Consider the following 20,977-nt stretch of genomic DNA (forward strand, 5'->3'; position numbering starts at 1 on the left):
AGATTGACATGAAGTGAGGGAGGGTGGCAAAGGGAAGAGGCCACCGGCATGGAGGTTGTATTTGAAGACGTGACAAGGTGTGAAGTGAGGAGAGAGGACTGGAAAATACACTGATAAATGTGCTGGAAGTCCAGCTAGGATGGTATGACAAGGCCGGGGGGAGGAGGATCCAGCTGTGGGAGCCTGCTGAGGGATGCGTGCAGGGAGCAGGCTGGAGCAAACCCCACAAGAGTGATTTTGGGGGCAAACACTGTGCTTTTGGCTTGACGTGCAGGAAAGCCAGGCAGCAAGCCTGTGCCGGGAGGTGAAGGAGAGGCAGCAACAAGAGTAGGCAGAGGAGCGGGAAGAGGGAGAGCCTGAGCACTCGGCTGCTGAAAGGCAGATTTTGTACGTGCTCAGGGAAAAGTTGCCATTGCCCTTATCGCACTCCCCACAGCTCACACGAATAAAGCCACCACCGCAGCAGGTCTCAGGCCCCTCACATGCAGGATTTTATGCTGGGGTAACCGCTGTCTGCCGTGGAGAGTCACGTCCCTTGTTCAAATTAGTGGGGAATTAAGATACTCCTTTACCAACTTTTTTTAATATGCATGTCTAAACTGAAATCAATTTTTAAGAGACGGCTGTCTACTCGTGGTATTTCCAAGATCTGTATTTCACTCCTGCAGCTGATAGAAGTTCAAGGGGTGCGTATCTGGCTATCGATTTTTCTGACACCTTCAAATTAGTCGAAGGTTAAAGTCTGTCAAGAGAATGTTTAATTCATGTATTTAGCAAACGCAGTTCTGTCATCTGCCCACACAATATGCCCAGGAAATACGCTAAGTTGGAGCAATAGCTTGGTCAGGGCGAAAATGAGAAACTGTTGAACGGCAAGACTTCCACCAAGGCGCTGAAAGCAAGTATCAGGATCATCTCTGTCTTTGTTACACCTCTAAATTATGAATTCTGCTAGCTGAAGTAAAGGGATCTTTCTGGACTTGCTTCATGGAGTTCCTCTGTGCTATCGTAGAGGGGAGATCTCCTCATCCCAGGGATCTCAGTTGTCCCCAGACATCAGTGGCGTTGGCAGCAGAGCGGGACTCTGCACCGGCTCAGCTGCTGCTTCTGCCTGACAGAAGAGTCGCTACGGCAGTAGGGGAAACCTCATACGACAGCTACTTCCTGCAAGGGAGACTTACTAAAGTGAAAGGAGTCCGAGGGCGATGGAGATAAGCTGGCCATGAATAAACTTCAGCTGGAATTTGGAAGGAGGTTTATTTTTTGGTGCAAGAGAAGTGGGATTTTGAGACAACCTTCCAACTGACATAGTAGAGCCAAAAAAACAAACCAAACCAAAACAAAAACCCAGGGAAAAAATGTCAATCCAGACCCAGCTTTTAGCTAGAGTTGGGTAGTTTTACGAAACAGACTCTGTGACGACAGAAATGGCAGAGGATTTGGCTCTGTAACCCAAGAGATCTCCTTCAGGTTGACTACTCAATGCAGACCGTGACATTTTCTTGCACTGAGAAGCCGTCGCCTCTGCATGCTTCCGTGGGTTTGATGGATACCCACACTTTGCTCAGAGTGAGAATGCTCCAAAGGACATGAAACGACCACTTAGGGCTTAAGTATTATAGCCCGGCTGGAGCCCTACCGATGCTGCAGCAATCTACCTTAATGACTCCAGAGCGCATTTCACAGCAGTGCTGCAGAGCTGTCCTGACCTGAAAGGCCTCTCACGGCTTCGCCTGAAATTTACGCCACTCAAGGAAGACATCTGAAAGAAAAAAACACATCCGCCACAACCGGGAAGAAAACTGGAAGGATTTCAAGCTATGAAAACCCAGAGAAGATAGAGCGTTAAAGGAAAATTATACCAGCGGTGCCAAGGATTATAAAAGTCTCGTAGGTGGAGGAAGACCATTAGGGCCGGGGTCACGGTGAAAGCCATTATCAGCCCTTACGGGGCACAGCACGGCTGGATGGCGGTGGGATGCCCGGCCTCCATGGGTCCGGCGCCGGCGAGGGGCAGCTGCTCAGGGGGCTACATCCAGCTCAGCAAGCAGCTTTCCTGTCTTTCGGAGATGACATATGGCCCTGTCACCACTGCAGACAGGGGACGTCACCAAAGGGCTCTGCAAAGGCTGTTCCCAGCAGAGACAGTCATCAGGCAACAGCTAAAAGAGGACAATACGGGGATGCTGGCAAAGGAAGCTGAAGCAGAAAGAACTGGACTCCTCTCCAGACACAGCTTTAATTAGGAAATTTGTAATTAAATTATAAAAATTAAGTATTTGAACACGTTAGTATGCTGCCCATGTCGTGCTTAAGAGTGACTCAGCTTTATCAGTCCTCACACCTGAAAGGCTGCTCACACACCAGCCATCTCTGCCTCTCCGCACCTACGCTTTTCCCTCCCTGCCTCCATTAAGCACGTAAAAACATGGAATTCAGAGAAGTTAAAGGAAAAAGAAGGAGAAAAGAGCTGTTAGCGCGACTTCAGCCCTGGCTGCAGGCTCCACGGGACAGATTTTGCAGATGGAGGGAGGACAGGCTGGTGTTTATGTCCTGCAAGACCAGGAGCCCCGCGGTGGCTGCACGCACACCGTCTCCGGCACCGTGGGTGCCGTCCTTGCAGCTTTGTCCTGTGGAAGAGAAATTGGCACACAAATTGGCAGGGAAGAAAGAAAATTGGCTGAAGTTATCTTGAAAATGCATGCAAAACCCATGGAATCTGGCAATTACCCTTTTCCTACTGGGAAGGTGTGAGCTGGAAGTACTTAATGAAGAGAGGAGGAGGGATGGACTCGCAGCAGCTGGAAAAGCAGGCTGGGACAGACCTCAGCTGTCAAATTCAGCAAACCTCACCCGCTACAGCCCCGTGTTCTTCACCTCAGCTTGCCCACGGCCACCCCATCACCCTCAGTGGGTTTCTCTCCCTGCCAGCACTGAGCTGTGTCTTAATCATTCGGTCGCACATCGGGGAAATGAATCCCTCGTGCGTAGGTGCAGCTGGTGGTGGCCTGGTCCCTTTGGGAGGAACAGGGAAGAGCAGCCATGGCTTTTGTTTGGCAGCCGGGGCTGGCAGTCCTGCCACGCTCTCAGCTCTGGCACCTCACAGCGAGGTGTTTGCAAAACCTCGCTGATTCTTGAAGCGCCTCGCCCAAAGAAAAGAGGTACAATCCAAGCTGCTACCAGTTGTTTGTTTTTTCTGTTGGTTCCCAGCAGAATAACTTAGTCTGCCAAGTTTATTTATGGAAGGTGCTCTAATGCAGAGACACGTAGGCTCAATTCTTGTTTTACGCATCTTAATGTTCATCGATTTAAGTGGAAATGCTCATGTCTCCAAAGGGTTGCAAAGACAAGGTAAGTGGAGTTTGCTCTGCAGCACAGCTACGGGAGATAGCACCTGGGCCTGGAAGAGGTGTGTGATCTTTGGGACTCGAGGGGTGTCGAAACATTGTGCTGTTTATTCCCGTTATGTGAACAATACCTTCTCTCTCACGCATCAGGGAGAAGGAAGCACCCCCAGGTGGATGCAGGGCTGCTGCGTGATGTGAGGTGTCTTCTATATTAGAACAGTTATTAGAACATCTTATTAGATGTTCTTAGAAAGGTATATATTAGATGCTATTAGAAAGCTATATATTAGATGCTATTAGAAAGCTATATATTAGATTAGTGAGGCGTCTTTCTGTATTAGAAATAGTGTGACCAGCAGAAGGAGGGAGGTGATTGTCCCCCTGTACTCAGCACTGGTGAGACCACACCTTGAGTATTGTGTCCAGTTCTGGGCACCTCAATACAAGAGAGATATCGAGGTGCTGGAGCGAGTGCAGAGGAGGGCAACGAAGCTGGTGAAGGGCCTGGAGAATAAATCTTATGAGGAGCGATTGAAGGAGCTGGGACTGTTTAGTTTGAGGAAGAGGAGGCTGAGGGGAGACCTCATCACTCTCTACAACTACTTGAAAGGACATTGTAGAGAGGTTGGTGCTGGTCTCTTCTCACAGGTAATTAGCGATAGAACAAGAGGGAATGGCTTCAAGCTGCAGCAGGGTAGGTTTAGGCTGGACATTAGGAAAAAATTCTTCACAGAAAGAGTGGTCAGACACTGGAATAGGCTGCCCAGGGAGGTGGTGGAGTCACCATCCCTGAATGTGTTTAAGACTCATTTAGATGTGGTGTTAAGGGATATGCTGTAAAGGAGAACTTTGTAGAGTGGAGTTGGTGGTTGGGCTCGATGAGCCCAAGGGTCTTTTCCAACCTAAATGATTCTATGATTCTATGATTCTGAGGACAGCAGTAGCACCACGTAAGGGCTCTTTCCCTTACAGGGTGACCCCGCTGGGACCATCCTGGAGCGTGGGATGAGGTGCTCGGGGGTCTGCCTTCTTCCCCAGACACAAAGGAAGGAATTTCTGCTACTGCACCTACCTACATTGGCTTTGCATCTGAGCTCCTCTTGAGGGGAGAGGTGGAATTATTTTTAAGACACGAATCATTTGACTTCTGGATATTGCCCTGGGGTGAAATGAGTCATGGCCAGAAGTGTGTGCTTTCCCCGGAGAGTGTGAGGTGCCTCTCCCAAACGTAGATGTACGTACTTTGGATGGGGCAATTTAGCAGCTCGGGACTGGCCCACATTTCTCAAGGATTCTGCTTCTGAACTCCCTTTTTCCATGTCAGAATCTAACAATTTCTTTCTTGCCTTTTAAAAACAATTATTCAAGGCTGCAGCTGACCTTTTTTTCAGGGTGCTAGTTCCTTAATACTAATTTCTAATGTTTCCGAGATTCGTCAGGGGATTGAATGATGTGTAATACTCGCCTTTAAAGTAATGAATTCAGGGAGGACTTGCACCCAGAACCACATTGGCCTGTGCCGCACCGTGCAGCCTGAGGGAGGTTACTTCAGAGCGGAGTGTAAGGGCACCTTTAGCGACAGCTCGGTTGAAGTCTACGGAATGAACATGGGAAGTCCTTCTGGCATCTAAAAAGCAAATCAAGTGAATGTGCCAGTTCAGGAGAACCTTCTCACCGCCCAGACAGCCTGCTCCAGGGTAGGTACAAGGAGATGCAGACAGACTGACAGACACATGACTTTTAAGTACTTTTGCCCACTGATGCACCCCTGGCACAGAGAGAACACACAGAGCTGGGGACACATGAGGGGATAACAGCTAGTGGCAACGCTGACTGCCCTCGGTGTATTCCCTGGCAGGAATGGCAGTGCCACGGGTTTACAGACAGAGCACAGGCAGCGATGCTATAGGAGCAAAGTGATGCAGAACATCTCTTCAACTTACGCTCTGGAAATCAAGAATTTTCCGCCCACCCCTGCAGCAAAATCTGGCTGCTTCTACCCACTGTGACACAACAGCTGAGCTGCTACAGCTCCGCTCGCTTCAGAGAGGTGCTACCGATGCTGCATCAGCTGAGGATCTCATTTCAGGAATTTCAGGCTTGCCTGTCCCATCCGTATCTCTTTTACTCTTCCTGTCTTACAGCAGGTGGCACAGAACCTCGCTCCAGGGTGCAGAAGAAACCACAAACGGGTAGAGTTTTCATAGCGGTGTTCACACTGGAGATAACGGGCAAGTTTCAGGCCAGCATGATAAGGTATTAAAAATTACACGCTAGACTGAGAATCAAGGGAAGACTGCAATGATGCAAACCTCTACCTTTGGTCAGTCTCTTAAATGTGTAAAACATATTTAAATACAGATTGGCAAAGTGGACAGGCAAAACAGGAACCCACATTCCTTTCAGAAAAGAAAAAGCAGCGCTCCTTAATATTTTAGCCCGAGGAGCAAAACTTCCAGCGTGTGAAAATTTCCCGGCCGCACTGCCCAAGCCACCCCAGAGGATCTGTCCTTTATTTCCATGGTATTTATTGACTAACCCAAGCACAAAAATGGAAGACAAGAAATCACCCTTTTTTTTTTTTTCTTTACTGCTATTTATCTGGGGAGGACCTAGACCCTAACCCTGCAGGTATTCTGCACATTGCAACTCCCACTGAGTCAAGAGGGACAAAAGCCGCTCAGCACCTTACAGAAAGGGGGTCCCCCACCCCAGGCGCAGAGCTCTGCCGTGCCCTTCCAGCTGCCCGAGCCAAAGCGCAGGCTGTCACCAGAGGGAGCTGCAGCAAGGAGAGAGACTCGTATTTTTTCATTGTTCTCTTTGGCACACACAACACTCTTCTGATGCCCTTTTTATTGAATTACATTTTTTATTAGACGAACACGGTTTATAATATATAATTTAAAACTCCACGTGTACACAGCCTAGGATGCAACGTGCTCCCTCCCCGCGCTGAGTTACGAAAAACACTGACGCCGTGAAGGTGAACACACCAGCTCTGCGTTTGCGACCTCACAGGGGTGTTACAAATGGTGGGGAGTGGAAGCTTTGCACGCAGGTAGGTCTACGCGGGACAGGACAAAGCACATTAGGAAGAGGTAAAGAACAGGAAGAAGAGAATAAGCCAGATCTGCTCCGGCTGCTCTCAAGAAACCGTTCTCCATTTCCCCTCCCAAATCCATTAAGAGGGTGAAGGATAGGCCGTGATGGAGGTGGAGTCGCTCCATTTCACACACGGCCCTGCCAGCCAAGGGCCCTGGTGAGGACTGCGGCTCAGGCGGCCGTCAACAAGCCACAAGCCGTCCTGCACCACATCTCCCACTCCCGCTCTCTGTGCGGGACGAACACGCGGGGCTCCCTCCTCCTCCTCCCACTTGCTGCCAAGACATAGTGAAATCAGCAGACAAGTCACTGAAGACTAACGGGATTCGGCGCTTTCCTGGTGATGACCCCACTCCTGCACTCCTATGAAGTGCCACAAGGCACTGCCTAAAATCTCAGGGACCTACTGCTGAATCACGGCATTCCCAGAATTGGACTCCTTAAATAAATGGCCTGATGCGGGGACAGGGCAGGAAGGGACAACCAAGAAATCCACTGAGAGCCCGGCAGCTCCTCTTCATTTCAGTGATAGCACTTGGGCTGCTCAACACTGGAATCAGATAGTTAAAATGTGTAAACATGGACTTAGGGGCTTTAGAATCATAGAATAACGACAGACTAGGATTACATAGAATTACTCCAGGTCCACTTCCCTTGGAAGGTTTGATTCTAGACAGCCAACAAAAAGGAAAGGGGGGGTGGGGGGAAGAGAGAAAGCCATACTAGGAAAAATCAAGAGTTCTGAAGACTCATCAAAAACTGTTTCAACCTTACAGAGCGTGTGTCTTTTTACTCAGGCCTCAAAATTAATTTACTGCATTATTAAAAAAATAGCAATATAGAAACTACCCCTTTCTCAGTTCAAAATTTAAGCGCATCTAAGAAGACCCTACAGTAACAGCCTTCTTTCTGGCAAGGCACTATCCAGTAGTGTGTGGCACAAACAGAACCACCTCTATCAAAGCCACTGATACAGTGAATGTGCACGTGCACGTCAGCCCACACAGCAGCTTTAGCTAGGTACGAAGATTTACAGTTCAATCCACACTGCCCTCCCTTTTAAAAAGTGGGGTAGTTACAAGTATGAGCTAAAAATCGGGATCATTTGGTTCTCAAGCATACCTTTATATGCAAGTATTTTAAACAAAACTAAGAATTTGCTATTTCTTTCAATGAATGGCTCTAGTTTCCACAGACTTTTTCAGTTAACCGATAGCTACATTTCATCATTACAAAACTGGTTTAAAAAATTCCAGATCATCTTGTGTAACAAACTAGAACTCTACTTGTTTTAATTACAAAAATAAGGCTGTCGCACAACAGACCAAAATTCACATTCAAGCAACGTATATACTTTTTTTTTTTTTTTTAAACTAGCCACTTATAATTCAAAAGCAAATATTCTAAGGGACTTACACTGCCAATCCATGCAAGCAAGCAGGATATCTTTGGAGCTAGTGCTGTCCGCCATACGACCGATTATGCCCCCATGCGTGCTCTGAAATAAGCTCGGTTTACCTAACGGCCGTAAGAGGACTAGCTCTCCACTGAAGAGCAGGCTTCTATTCTGCAATTATCAAAATTCAAGAGGAGTTTTGTGAAACTAATTTCATCCCTGGAGAAATCAGTGTGGTTTTGCCTTTCACATCAGTAAACCTGGGATTTTGCCCAGGATTACTCACGTGAATTTTCTTACACACTTTTAGGTAAGTTTTTCGAAACTGGAACTTCAGGGAGTTCTCAAAGTTTACAACATATCAAGTACGTGATAAATCCAGGATGGCTTCTCTGTAATCAACTGCGTAATTATGTAAATTTCTATCTGTATTCATTTGCAAAGTTAAATATTTTTCTTCAACCTTTTTTTTAGGAACAGTTATACTGAACTCAGTGAAGTTAACAACATACAGCTCCACCTCATGTCACACTCCCTTCCTATAGTGAGGTTCAAGTCTCATGAAAATACGGGATTGGTGACAAGAATGTCACAGTAACTTACCACAGACAACGTAATTCTTAAAAATGCACATACAGATATGTATATGCCTGTTATCAACTCCCATTCAGGATTCCTCTAGAGAAGGTGCTGTAGCTAAGATTTTGACCAGTAAATGGAACACTGACTTGAAATCTGTGTGTGCTTTTGCTCCACCCAACCCTTTAACTGAGCTGAGGAGGCATCAGAGGATTCAGAGAGAAACTGATTTACAGATGGACTCCTTTAGCATCTCCTTTTTCAAAGCTTTCTTGCCTTTGTACTAGAGGGAAAAGCCACATAGCTGTAAGCAGTTTGCAGCTGAGACAACACAAACAGGAAGGCAACCTGTTCTTTGCTCTAGCAACTGGTAGTCGTGAACATTGTTCGTGTCATACCTCTGTAGTTATGAGTAAGCCCTTGTCCAAAATCTGAGAGGCTACAGTTCTCCCTACAGGAGAAGGGACTCGGATGATGACCTAGCATGCACCCTCAGCAAATCTGTGAATAACACCTGAACCTGGTTCGGTGGTTGGTAACAGCCGGCAGAGCTTCAGTCCAGTGGCATCTCAATAACCTTGAGGGTTGGGCCAACAGAAACATCGGGAAGTTTGATAAGGGCAAGTAGAAACTTCTGCCCTTGGGGGTGGTGAGGCAGCAGTATGGGCTTGGAAGCAACCACCAGAAGTAACACCCCTGCTGAAGGGACCTGGGGATTTTAGAGAATGCCAAATTGATCGTAATCCAGCAACGTACTCACTGCAAATAGGGGAAAGCATGCAGTGCACCACTGCAGGCTGAGGAAAGTTATTATCCCCCTCTACTCAGCACTGGTGAGGCAAATCCGAAGTATCGTTTTGGGACCTTCTCTCAGTTCAAGAGGGATGTAAACAAAGTGGAAAAAGTAGCCCTCCACCAAAGCAAAGCAGCCAGGGGCCTAAAGCTCACAGCTTGTGAAAAGAGGTTGAGGTGGCCAGGTTTGTTTAGTCTGGTAACGAAGGCAGCTAAGAGGTAATCTAATGGTAGCCTACAACTATCTTGAGGGCAGCTACAAAAAGGATGGTGCCAATCTCTTCCTGTGAGTACCAGAAAACATAGCAAAGGAACCAGCCACAAATTACAGCCTGGGAGTAGAGGCCGGACCTTAAAAGGAAGTTTTCACTAGGAGAGTACTGGAGCACTGGCACAGGTTACCTAGAGGGTTACGAGATCCTTGTATTTGGATATTTTTAACACTCTGCTAAACAAACCCATATCTGACTCGAGCTAGTGTTGGTGTTAGCCCTGATTTTGACAGTGCTGGACCAGATGACCTCCACTTGTCCCTTCCAACTAACATGTCTCAGATGCCATGGTTATTGATTTTAACAGAACATGTGATTTGTTGCACAAAGCATTGCTTTCTGATACTTTTTACAAGTTTGTCTTCCTTCAAACCACACGGCACAGTCTGAGTGATGCTGTGATTGCAAAGAAGCTTTCCCACATAATGGTTGTCTTTCATTTACCCAAAGACATGAAGAAATTTATTGGAATGGCACTACCCTGTCATTATGAAATCACTTGAGTAAAAGCTACATTACAGCATAGCTGTTATTTTCATACCCAGACTTGATTCAAAATGCATAATGCAATTTGACTTCTGTCTAGAATGCATTTTGTAATGGCTATTGGCAAGTCAGGGGCCCAAGTTCTGCTGTGTGCATCAATGCAGTCCTACTGGAACAATCCCCACTTCCTTTACTTGGCTCCTGTTCCTCAGTTGAGCTGACCATTGTGGCTTCATCCAGAAAAGCACATGTTCAGCTTTCTCACTGTCTTGCAGGCACCTCCACATTTTCACACCTAGGGATATAACCAGCACAACAGCTGGGCAAGTTAGGTGTGTTCTTGGACCATGGTAGAGGGTTTAACCATCCATGGGACTGAGCCCTGGCTCTCAGAGTATCCCCCTGACTCTCATGTGGCTAATGGTGGAGCTGTGTGTTATTGAAGGTAAACTCAAGGTTTTGGCAAAATTTCATTTTAAGACAGTCCAACTGTAGAGCTCCAACTTTGGGTGTTAAGTCTTTCTCAGTCAAGAGAGAACAATATTATCATTAGCTATGAGACCTCTTCTTCTGAACTACCCAGTATTTTTCAGCAAATGTTTTCCTGCACATTTCACCTGCATTTGGAACAGGAACCACGTCAAAATATTTAACTTTGGCATCTCCTCCATGATAACAACTGTTTTTAAACAGTCAGTTGCAACGTGCATCATTAGACAAATCAAGTTTTCATGAACAAAGTTAGCAGCCCATGTCTCTTACGATAAACGTGATCTAACATAAACATCACAATAAATAAATATAGAGCAAAAATACAGCAGTATTGGCTTAGACTGAGATCTTAAGATTGATGATTTTTACCTTCTGGATCACAGCCAGCATAAGCGTTCTAATAACCACCGGCAATTTAACTATCATGATGAGCTAAGTTCAACTACAGTAGTTGGAAGAATTAAAAAAGGTAAGGAATCTGACTACATAAGAACGTAGACGACATGAATGACAGACGCCCTACACTTCCGCTCCTTATTCTCAAACATAGGTGTCTGTTAGAGTACCAGTGCCCAGTTGCAAAAGCAATCCAAAGACAAAAGTGAAACATTAACAATGAGTATTTTTAAAAAGGAAGATGAGTAGCCTGGCCTTAATCCTGTTTCATATATGTGTTATTAACTCCACATTACTGGAGAGCACCGACTCATGGCAAGCAGACTACTACTAATGATGCATGTTTGCTCTATCACAGTGATCCATTAGGGAAGCTGTTGTGTGCTGAAGAACAGGGTCATTCATCCAGGAGATGTGCTTGTCGATACTTCAGGCAGGCCTTCTAGGGTTCTGACTCCTATTTAAGAGAAAAGGGGGAAAAAAAAAAAAAAAAAAAAGGATTTTTAATGGTATGAATACATTCTCATCTCCTGTGTCTGTGACCTTCACATTAAAGGTGCCCCTAAACCTGGTCCACACAGCAGCTGAGGATGCATCACTCTGCAGTACTACCAGACTGAAGCAGTGATCTGGCCAAGTTTATAGAGACGCTCCTCCAGGCCTACAACGGGTTACTTCCCAGGAACAGAGCTGCAGAGAAACTGCTATTTCTGATTGCAGTGGGACATCATCTTTTTCCTAGGACTGGTTATTCAAGCTATGAAGCAAGGCAGGCTGCCAAAATAACCTGCTTTTGCAGTTCCCTGCTGAGGTTTCCTCCCACTCCTGTCCCTCATGGGGTCCAGAAATAAATGAATTCCTGGCAGAAGAACGCCATAGATAACCAAGAGCTACCGTCCAGGCACAAAACAGTACTACTACCAAACACAGCTATACCTACAGTAGTCAAGGGAAGAAAAATCCTCCCGTCTGATCTACTGCCCAAAGGTGCACCATACAGTCTCTCTGAACAAGTGTTCAGGCTTCCATATGGCAATAAACTCTCCTCTATTATACTGCCCTCAACAGAAAGATGTTATCTGGCTTTGTGTTCTGACCTGTATATATGTGTTTGTTAAAACTGAATTCTTATCAAAAAAGTTAATATAACTCCTCACTGCTCCAGCATGTAAGCATTTTAAAAAGGAATGCCTAATGAATAAAAGCTGTCCTGCTTGAGCCATTAGGCCAGGCTGGCTCAGTAAGATGATGTTTTGGTAACATAAACTGCAGATATTCCAGTGAATAAGATCCTAGTTCTGTCTCCTGTTGCTTTCAATTTAGATTGATAATGTGAAGGAGAATGCATTCTCTAAACTTCGCTTATCTGCTGCCTCAAATTAACTTCCATGTATAATGCTTGGTTTCATTTGAAATGCTTTGCTTTTCATGGCAACCATTTCAATTACCTCATTAGCATGAAGTTGATAAGGACAAGGTGCGGATCAGGGCAGTGGCGCATCTGAACACACAGAGTTGTTTCGGTTCAAAAAAATTCAATCTCAATATTTCAAGAATTCCATTAAAAGTTTGGAATCTACACTGACCTTTGATGCCAAAGTAGGTTTCAGTCCAAGAAAGGCAAAGACAGTGTTGCTCTCCTTTGATTCAAAAAAGCTATCGTAATCCTAAAGAGGAAAAAAAAAAAAGAGATGACTCAACATTTGTATTCATGTTTTCCTCATTGATCTTACCAAACCAGGTACTACACTAAAGGGTGATATGTAATAATGCTCAGGAAAATACTGATACTTATGCATATTTTCCTATGCAAACCTAAAAGCTGTTCTAAACTGCAATGGTATCACCAACTACAATGGCAAAGAAAAACACGTAAATTCTCTAACTACAACACCTTTCACCTCTTTATTTGACAGAAAAATACAAACATGGACTTGCATTAAAAGGAAATATATAGTGGGTATATTTTAAAGGGTATTTAATTGCCTAACAATGCAAATAAGTTTCTGACTGGCTTTCCAATTTGCATTTTAGCAAATAAAATACTTCCTAACATGGAAAGCTCCAAGAAGTCATCCTAAGGCAGCTGAACTCCTTATTTCTTCTGTGGTGGAACAGAGACTTCATCATCATTGTATCCTTTGAAATCAGCTATCATATCTCAGCCTTGGACAACCACATACTTAAATATAAAACATTACCATAAAGTAACTTGTTGTACAGAAAGATAAAAAACGAGCCTCATTATCATGATTAAGTTACTTTTAGGTTCCAGCTGCTTAAGATCAGGTTCTGATGTCAATGTGCTACTACTACTTTTACTGATTTGTTTATTGCGTTGGACACCTGCTAATCTTCTCTCATCAGATGAGCTGACCATATTCAGTTTTCAAGGGAAAGAGAGAAAAACGGAACACAGTTTAGAGAATAGATTTGGCAACTGGCAAGAAGCCAAGAAGCTACAGGTTCTTTTCATGGTTTGGCAAAGATTTCCTCTATGACCACTAGCAAACAATAAAGCACCCAGTTGAGAGTCTTTTCCTCCACCACATAACTGCAGAATGGAAATATTAATCCTTATTTAACCACTTCTGACAAGTAAAATACTCTGTAAATGTCAGGAAATTTCAGGTATGTGCTCATCACTACATTGCAATTATCTCTAAATATCTAAGATTAGTAGTTACGCTTAACTTGCAAGCATTCAACAAGAGAAATCCCTTTTAAATATTGACTGTGCACACACATGCTTTCAATACAGAATAGTATCAGGCAGTCTCCATGCCTCCACACACTTCCCATCTGTGTAACAGTCATTCCCAAAGTTAGCACTTCAGCTCCTAACCTCTAATCTCATTGTTACAGTTTCAGGTGCTTTCCCTGAAATTGGACCTCAATTTTTCCCCAAGAGCACCTGCTTTGCACGCCTGTGTCCTTCCACTCCTGCCTTCTCTTGAACCTGTAACCTCACAAACCACCCCACGATCACAGGGGACCATGTAAGATAAAGAGAGGCAGCCCTAACCGAAAAGCAGAAATCTTTCTCTGACCTGGCTATTCTTGGAAGGCCATCATAGGATATACAAAGATTAGGAACCTTCTTTTATCTCCCAACTCATGCCTGGACAATATCCACTTGTGCTTACATTTTGGCTTCTCAAATCCTAGGCAGGAAGTAAAAAAGATCTGAGCAAGCATTCTGCTTCCCAGTATTTCTCTGCGTCTTCACAATGCAGTGTGAATCCCTGAATGGCCCTTCATCCCACCTGCCAGACCCAATTATAAGATACACCAAATTATATCCTTGCAGAAGGATGGTTGGTATTTCATGAAATAGCTTTGTAAGGAAAGCGTGTGCTTGTAGATGAAGACTTTACTTCTCTTCATTCTCTTTTTTTTTCTCTCCACCAACGTAAAATAAAAGATTGTTTGGACAGAAAATACACAGTCATCATAGCAAGGATAATATACCTCCCACGAGATCCATAATCTTCCTGCAGATGTGCAGAATTTCTCTGAAACCCTTTATGGTGTGCTAGACAAAGATGCTTTACTAGCATTTCCATAATGAAAATATATACAAATATATACAAACATGAATACAACTGTCCTGGGGAAGTTGCCTAATCATTCAAATAGGCCCAGAAAAAACATTGCTGCACAGCAGCAGTTTCCCAGCCTAACCCTCTGTATTAAAAGCTATATTAAAATGTCTACAGATCCTTTCAGCTTTCATACACATGTGTATCTATATATATACAGAGAGAGCACAGACATTTCTTTTCTCTGGTTTTCAATTCCATGGTTTTTCTATGTGCGATACATAATTTCCAATGAAATCCACTCACTTCACTGTATGGGAAGAGCCAAGTGTATTTGCTTTCACTGCCAGGGGAACGAAACACTTCAAGGAACAAAACAGTTCTGGAGCAAAGGAAGGTAGAATCTCCTGCGATGATCAGCATCATAGATGGGAAAACAGACTTTGCAGACAGATGCTGCTTACCATTATGAGCACAGAACTATTACTGTTACTGTTTAAAATGCTAACATATGAAGTTTTAAGTTCCTCACTGTTAATTTTAGGTATGGTCTGTTCTACCTAACTTTGAAATTAAACATATAATTAAACAGAGGAAATAGCCACTTTTACATTAAATTAAAAACTCACTGAACTGACACTAACTTCTGAATTAACATAAATTTACAATTAATAGCCAGAAAGTAAATCCAAATAAAATAGACAGGTCTCACAACTAAGCCACGGCATAAACTGAAACAGTATTGAAAGCAACCCCAACAATGCCATGGATTAAAAAGGGATGATGTAATCACTGAATACCTAGAGGAGTAATCAGTAATACTGAAGCTCTGCAGAAGGGTGTTTGATTAAGCCCTTGACCTTTACAAATGAGACTTGAAAAACACATGGATGCTCTTAAACCTGAAAAAGGTCTGGCCTGATTCTGCTAAAGCAGATGAAAAGCCAAGAGGGACACAAGCTATGTAAGCAACCACCACCTGTGAAGACAGCGCCTGATCTAACTGAGAAATAACCTTAATTTTCTCCACCTGGGGTCATCTACAAGTGAGTCACGCTATCTCTGGAGCTGAAGGTAGGGGAGCAGTGGATGAGTACAGCCCACAGTGAGAAGAACAAGGGCAACATTCCCCCCTCCTTAATATCAGGGCGGGTCTAAATTGCCTTAAACTGCTCGTTATGGCCCTGTAAACTGTAAGCCGCCAACCTGGTGGCAGGCAGCTATTGCGAGCGTTTCTGCAGCAGCATGGCTCAAGACAGACATGATTTTCACTCCCTGCCAGGAGTGCCCTTTCTTCCTAAGCACACAGAACCCCCAGACACCTGTTTGTCTCACCAGTTTGTCCAAGGAAGGCTCTCTGTTTGTTCAGGTGAGTCATCATCTCTCATCACTGTTTTCAAGTGCTGGGGTTCTCCTGAAGTGTCTTAATCCCAGTACTTCAATTAGGTCTAAAACCATCACTACCCTAAAACCATGGTTTTTTTCACTCTTTGTTAATAAGTCGGAAAGAAAAACAGGGCAGGGAAAGATTCACAGCCTGAAAATAATGTCATCAGAAATAACGCTGCATTCCTGGCTCTGAGAGTGACTTTCTGACTCAGCTAATCCACCGATATCTATGAACATCTGTTTACCTTAGCCTCTGTAAAGTAATTTAAGACTTAATCATAAAAAGCTTTCTTCAAGTGCTAGTTACCAATTTTTACTTCCAGAAGTACCCAGGCCTGATTTAATATGTTTTTTGCACATTTTTAGATTATCAAACCTGGATTCACTTACTGAAAAAACTGTGAAGGTTAAACAGTGAGCTAAACTGAGTAAGCGTATGTTTGAAAGAGCACAAAGCCTAGCGGATTGATTCATTTTAAAAGGAGCAGAATATTTAATAACCACAAGAGATTATCCACCAGAAGCAATCTCCCCGATGTTTTGAAATATCTGCATTGCAAAACATATTAAAATGCAATTGACACTGTCATGGGGAATGGGAGGAAGAAGCATCCTGCTTTTAGATAAAGTAGCAGTAAAATTTTAAATAGGAGAATTTTCCCACTAATCTCTGCAATGAAAATACATGATCCCAAAATATTCAAATGTGAAAAAAATGTTATAAAAATGCATAACAGTCCAATAAAAGTTGAAAGAAATCAGTTTAGTATGGTAGTTTCTTAAGAGATTTTTGAGAAGCATGATCTCAAGGAATACGACCTCAAGGACTCATCCGCCATGCTTTGGAATGTGGTAGTAGTTCAAAGTGGGCATCCCTGGCTTTCCCTGTAATACAGCCGAGACAACAGATGTTCCAAAAACCTCTTGCCTTTCACCTTACCTTTATAAGGAGACAGTCTGTGCAGATTTGAGCCACATGTAAAGACACTAAATCCACAGGTGAGGACATGAAAATTATCGTCACATAAAGAACATCCCACTGCTGCCAGCAGTCGATGCAGAGGCAGAAGGAGGAAACTGGTGCCAAGCTCAGTGGAAGCTGAGAGCTCCATACACAGGCAAGAGAGCAACTCGCTTGCGAGCCAATGGCTTCCACTTGGAAAAACTCTGTGGGACACCCTGCCTCCCACAGATGAAGAACACCACCATCCGCTGGTTTTGGCAAGGCAAGAGTTCTCTGTTCTTCACCACCAGTAGCAAGTTACTACAGTCCCCTTGTCACTGTCCCAAGCAGCTCTACCAAGCCAGCGGGCACCGTGGCTTTGCTGGCATCCACTGAGCAATGCTGTCTCGCCCCTCTGCAGGGAAGTGGCACCCACCGGTGCCCTAGAGGCACATCACTTCCATAGCTTTGTTTTCAAAATCTGAATCCTTGCAGTCTATCCTGAAACTAAAAGGTGCTGTGGTTGCTTTGCACCTCTTTAAAACCAGGTTAGTCAAAGACAGGAGAACTCTCTTAAAGTCTAGATTATGCAGAAATCCCAACAGCCAACCACTGCCCAAATGCTACAGTAAACTAAGAGCAGCTCAGTCTTGGTGGACAAGCCCTCAGGAAATCTGGATTTAACTCCTCATTATGACACAAATATCTTGCATCCTTCTGGCATTCATGTGGGTTTTATGTCAATTTACTCCAGTAGGAAAACTGTTGGTCCTTGGGAATTCTCTCCACCTCAGAAATCCCACTTCCAGGGTAGCTTCTCCTTCTTTCACAGCAACTGCCAAGTTCACAAAGCTCAACTTGGCTAACAGCAGTGGCTGTATCCCAACTGTGATGCGGAGACCTTAGGTGTGCTGTATTCCTGGTGCTGGGAAACGAGATCACTGTAGTGATGTGATTACAGACACTGCCATAATTAATTTGGCCTAGCATTTTGTTCAGCAGGTACACTGAAGCTTGTTTAAATAAACACTGTCACTGCTGGGAGAAACTATTTACTGCACACCAAAGTTAAAAGTAGCAGGACTGCAGTTCAGCATAAATAATTATTTGTGCTTCAAGGAATATAACACAAGCGTGATGGCATTGGGTCAAAGTAAAACATTAACACAAAGTAGACTGCATTTACAATTAGCAATTATACAGTCACTGTCAATCCATTACTGCAACAGAGATTAGGAAAACATTGCATCTAATGAAGTTTCAGAGACAGTAACTGTGAATAAAATTCCTCCCAATAAGTCTCTCTAAAAGAGCAAGTTGGCTTTGTCGCTGTTTGCTTTTAGTTTGCAAAAAGTGAAAAGTTACACATCTCAGACAAGTCCTTATTGCTTACCACACCAAAAAGCAGAAAAATAAGGAATCCGTCCAAATGTAGCTTGCACTGCTTTTTAAACAGGTTTTTTAAAAGGCACTAATTATTGGGCAGCCCTAAAAGATAAGCCTATTGGAATGCTGTTCGAATTTGTTTCTCTTTGGCAACAATTTTTTTCAATATATGATTGTGGTCTCTTCATTCTTATAAAAGGGGCAAGGTAATTGCTTTTACAATTTATAATGGTGAACTCATAACTTAGATGCATTGAGTCAGCACTGTGCTGCTGAGTTAAACCGTACGCCATTGAGAACGAGCTGTTAGCATGCCTCCTGAAAAGGGCAGTCCAGTTCTCCACGACAGATGACATTCATTTACTGATCTGATTAGGATTACAATGGAAAGCTCTTACTCAGCACAGCTCTCCTTGGAGAATGAGTGTGTGTGCATGTCTGAGTCTTTTTTTAATATTATATAAATACAGAAAAATAAGAGGATCTTGTCTGCACAACACAGGACAGTCTAAACATGAGATTTCAATTAGCTAACCCTCTGATAAGATCTCTGCACAGGATTTTTAAAGAGCTTATACAATTGACTCTACAAAGCAACCTGTTACTCCTCTCCTAAGGGCCAGATGTTTATTTCAGTAATCTCCAAAAACAAAGGCTTTAATAAAAGCGAGGCAGATGTCAGCAACAGCTCTATTGTTTGAAGAGTACATGACAAACTCGGGCTGATGTGATGTTTGCCATTCATTCAGCACAGACATCAACTCTTTAAGAACCAATAACCCCCACCTCTAAGACAGGGAGTCAAAGTGCAGGAGGGCTTCCCCCAGCCAAGCACTGAAGACCTCAAACCGGCACAGTGCCCACCTGGGCCAGGGGAACATGCAGGGGCAGTTAAGTGTCAGAATCAGTAACTACTACAGACGATAACAGGTGCCACCTCCCGCTTCTGTGCGCCTTCCAGCTCATCATATTATTTTACAAGTTGTTCGGATAAGAATTTTATCAAATCAGACCGTGACAGGAGTTTGAGAGAGGAAAGGCCTGAAACATCAGGGAGTTAACTGTACTTATCCTTTTAAATGAAATCATGGCTCAGAAACATAAACTGACCCTGCTGCACAGAAGCTCTGCATACACAGGTTTTAACTTGGATGTGTTTTAAGGCAGATGCAAGTTTACAAGGGACATAACAACCACATTGTTGGTTGGTTTTCCTTTCAGAATGTTTTACTCATATCAGTATTAGGTGACATGTCAGAGAACTAAATGAAATATGGATTTCCCCCTTCCGTTTGTTTATTTTAGGAACGGGACACTGTCAGAATCATCTTTCCACCTTTCCTTTGTTTTCTGTGGTTAATTCAGAGAAGAACAGAAATGTGAATCTACTAAAGAAAGAGGAAAGCCACGCTAATTGTAATGGCACTGCAATGTATTAACAGCATTTTTACTTTTACTTATAAATGGATTATAACTTCTTTATCTTCAAAGTGTGTCTTAGAACATAATCATATTGGCACAATCACAAGTGAAACAGTGGTGCCAAAAAAAAAAAAAAAATCTTATTTCATCCTGCATCCATATGCTGTGCAATACTCTGTGCCCTCAAAGTATTACTTTCCCCTAGTAAGTTTTCTTACCCTTACCGCAGTATATTTTAATAGACCAGGCCCTTTAGAAGACTTTAGTGAAAGTAGTTATGATGCCTTCAACAATAAACCCCTTCTCCCCAAGAAAGTATGGCACAATAGGAAGTTTCCATTCCATGCAAAGGAGAATTAGGATCCCAAACACAAGTACTAGTAGCTTCTGTCACACTTAATGATTATCCATAAGTTCTGCAGAACATCAATGTAATAAATACAAAAATCTAAAAGACAAAAAAATGGTGCTATTTTCTACTATCTCCTGTAAAGGTGACAATTCTAATTTTATACTGGTCACCTTTAAATGTTTTAAAATACATAATCAACTGATATAATTATATTTAAGAAATAGAGCGTCTAAAACCAGAGTAAGTTATATCCAGACATGTATCAAATATTTGACAGCTATCATCTTTATATGATGGGATGGTTTACAAGAAAATGTCTGCTACTTCACCTCAAACAGCTATTCGTGAAGTTTAGAAAGCAGAGAGGAAAGAGCCCAAATAAAAACTGCGGTGCTGAGCAGGCATGTACTCTCTCCACTACAGGGTAAACAGCAGCCCTGAGACATTACTGATATCAGTTCTAATGGCTCTGGGGAAGATAAAATTCTTGGATTATTTTATTTTTACTGACTTGTGGAGTTTCTATTTTTTAAGGTCCTACACCGGGCAGGCTGACTGCTCTACACTTAGCCTCTGGTACCACACTTCCTTTTATTAAGCATGTATCACACAGAACTGAAGCTCTTTGCCTCCAGACACAGAAAAGCAGTGGAGAAGTGGACAGCAAAAGCATAGGCATAGCCTGTAAGTTACAACCATACAGACCTTGTGGATGGTCTGAACAGTATCTTGCCAATATGCAGAAGACACATGGGCAGGGGTTGCTTTCCAACACCAGCTTTGCCTTCTACTTTCCTTGCTTGAGAAAAAGGGGCTTAATCAGGAAGATAAACAGTGCTGTGTCACTGCCCCCAAGTCACTCACGTTCAGCCTAGGGTCTGTGGACATCTGTGAGCCACAAACTGCTCCAGTGCAACTGCAAAAGGTAATTAAGAACAATTTCAAACAAAGAGCTTAAAATGGCCATACAGGAAGCTCTACCTCTGATGGAAAAACTAATTAATCAAGAAAGTTTCAGCATCACCAATCATTAACAGCTGTTATATGATTTCTGAGCAATTCATACTTTTATCTAGTGAGA

General features: G+C 43.5%; 1 protein-coding gene across 1 annotated transcript in view; it reads right to left on the bottom strand.

Annotated features, from left to right (window-relative positions):
• Nucleotides 1-7,819: 7,819 nt before the first annotated feature.
• SH3BGRL2 (SH3 domain binding glutamate rich protein like 2) overlaps nt 7,820-20,977 on the bottom strand; it is a 44,865-nt gene continuing 31,707 nt past the window's right edge. The window contains exons 4-5 of the mRNA XM_074579374.1: nt 12,449-12,529; nt 7,820-11,319 (exon numbers count right to left, since the gene is read on the bottom strand). Of these exons, the coding sequence (XP_074435475.1) occupies nt 11,305-11,319; nt 12,449-12,529 (96 nt within the window). The 3' untranslated portion in view covers nt 7,820-11,304. The remainder of the gene's footprint in view (nt 11,320-12,448; nt 12,530-20,977) is intronic.

This window comes from Larus michahellis, chromosome 3 (assembly GCF_964199755.1).
Source record: "Larus michahellis chromosome 3, bLarMic1.1, whole genome shotgun sequence".
NCBI classification, from domain to species: domain Eukaryota; kingdom Metazoa; phylum Chordata; class Aves; order Charadriiformes; family Laridae; genus Larus; species Larus michahellis.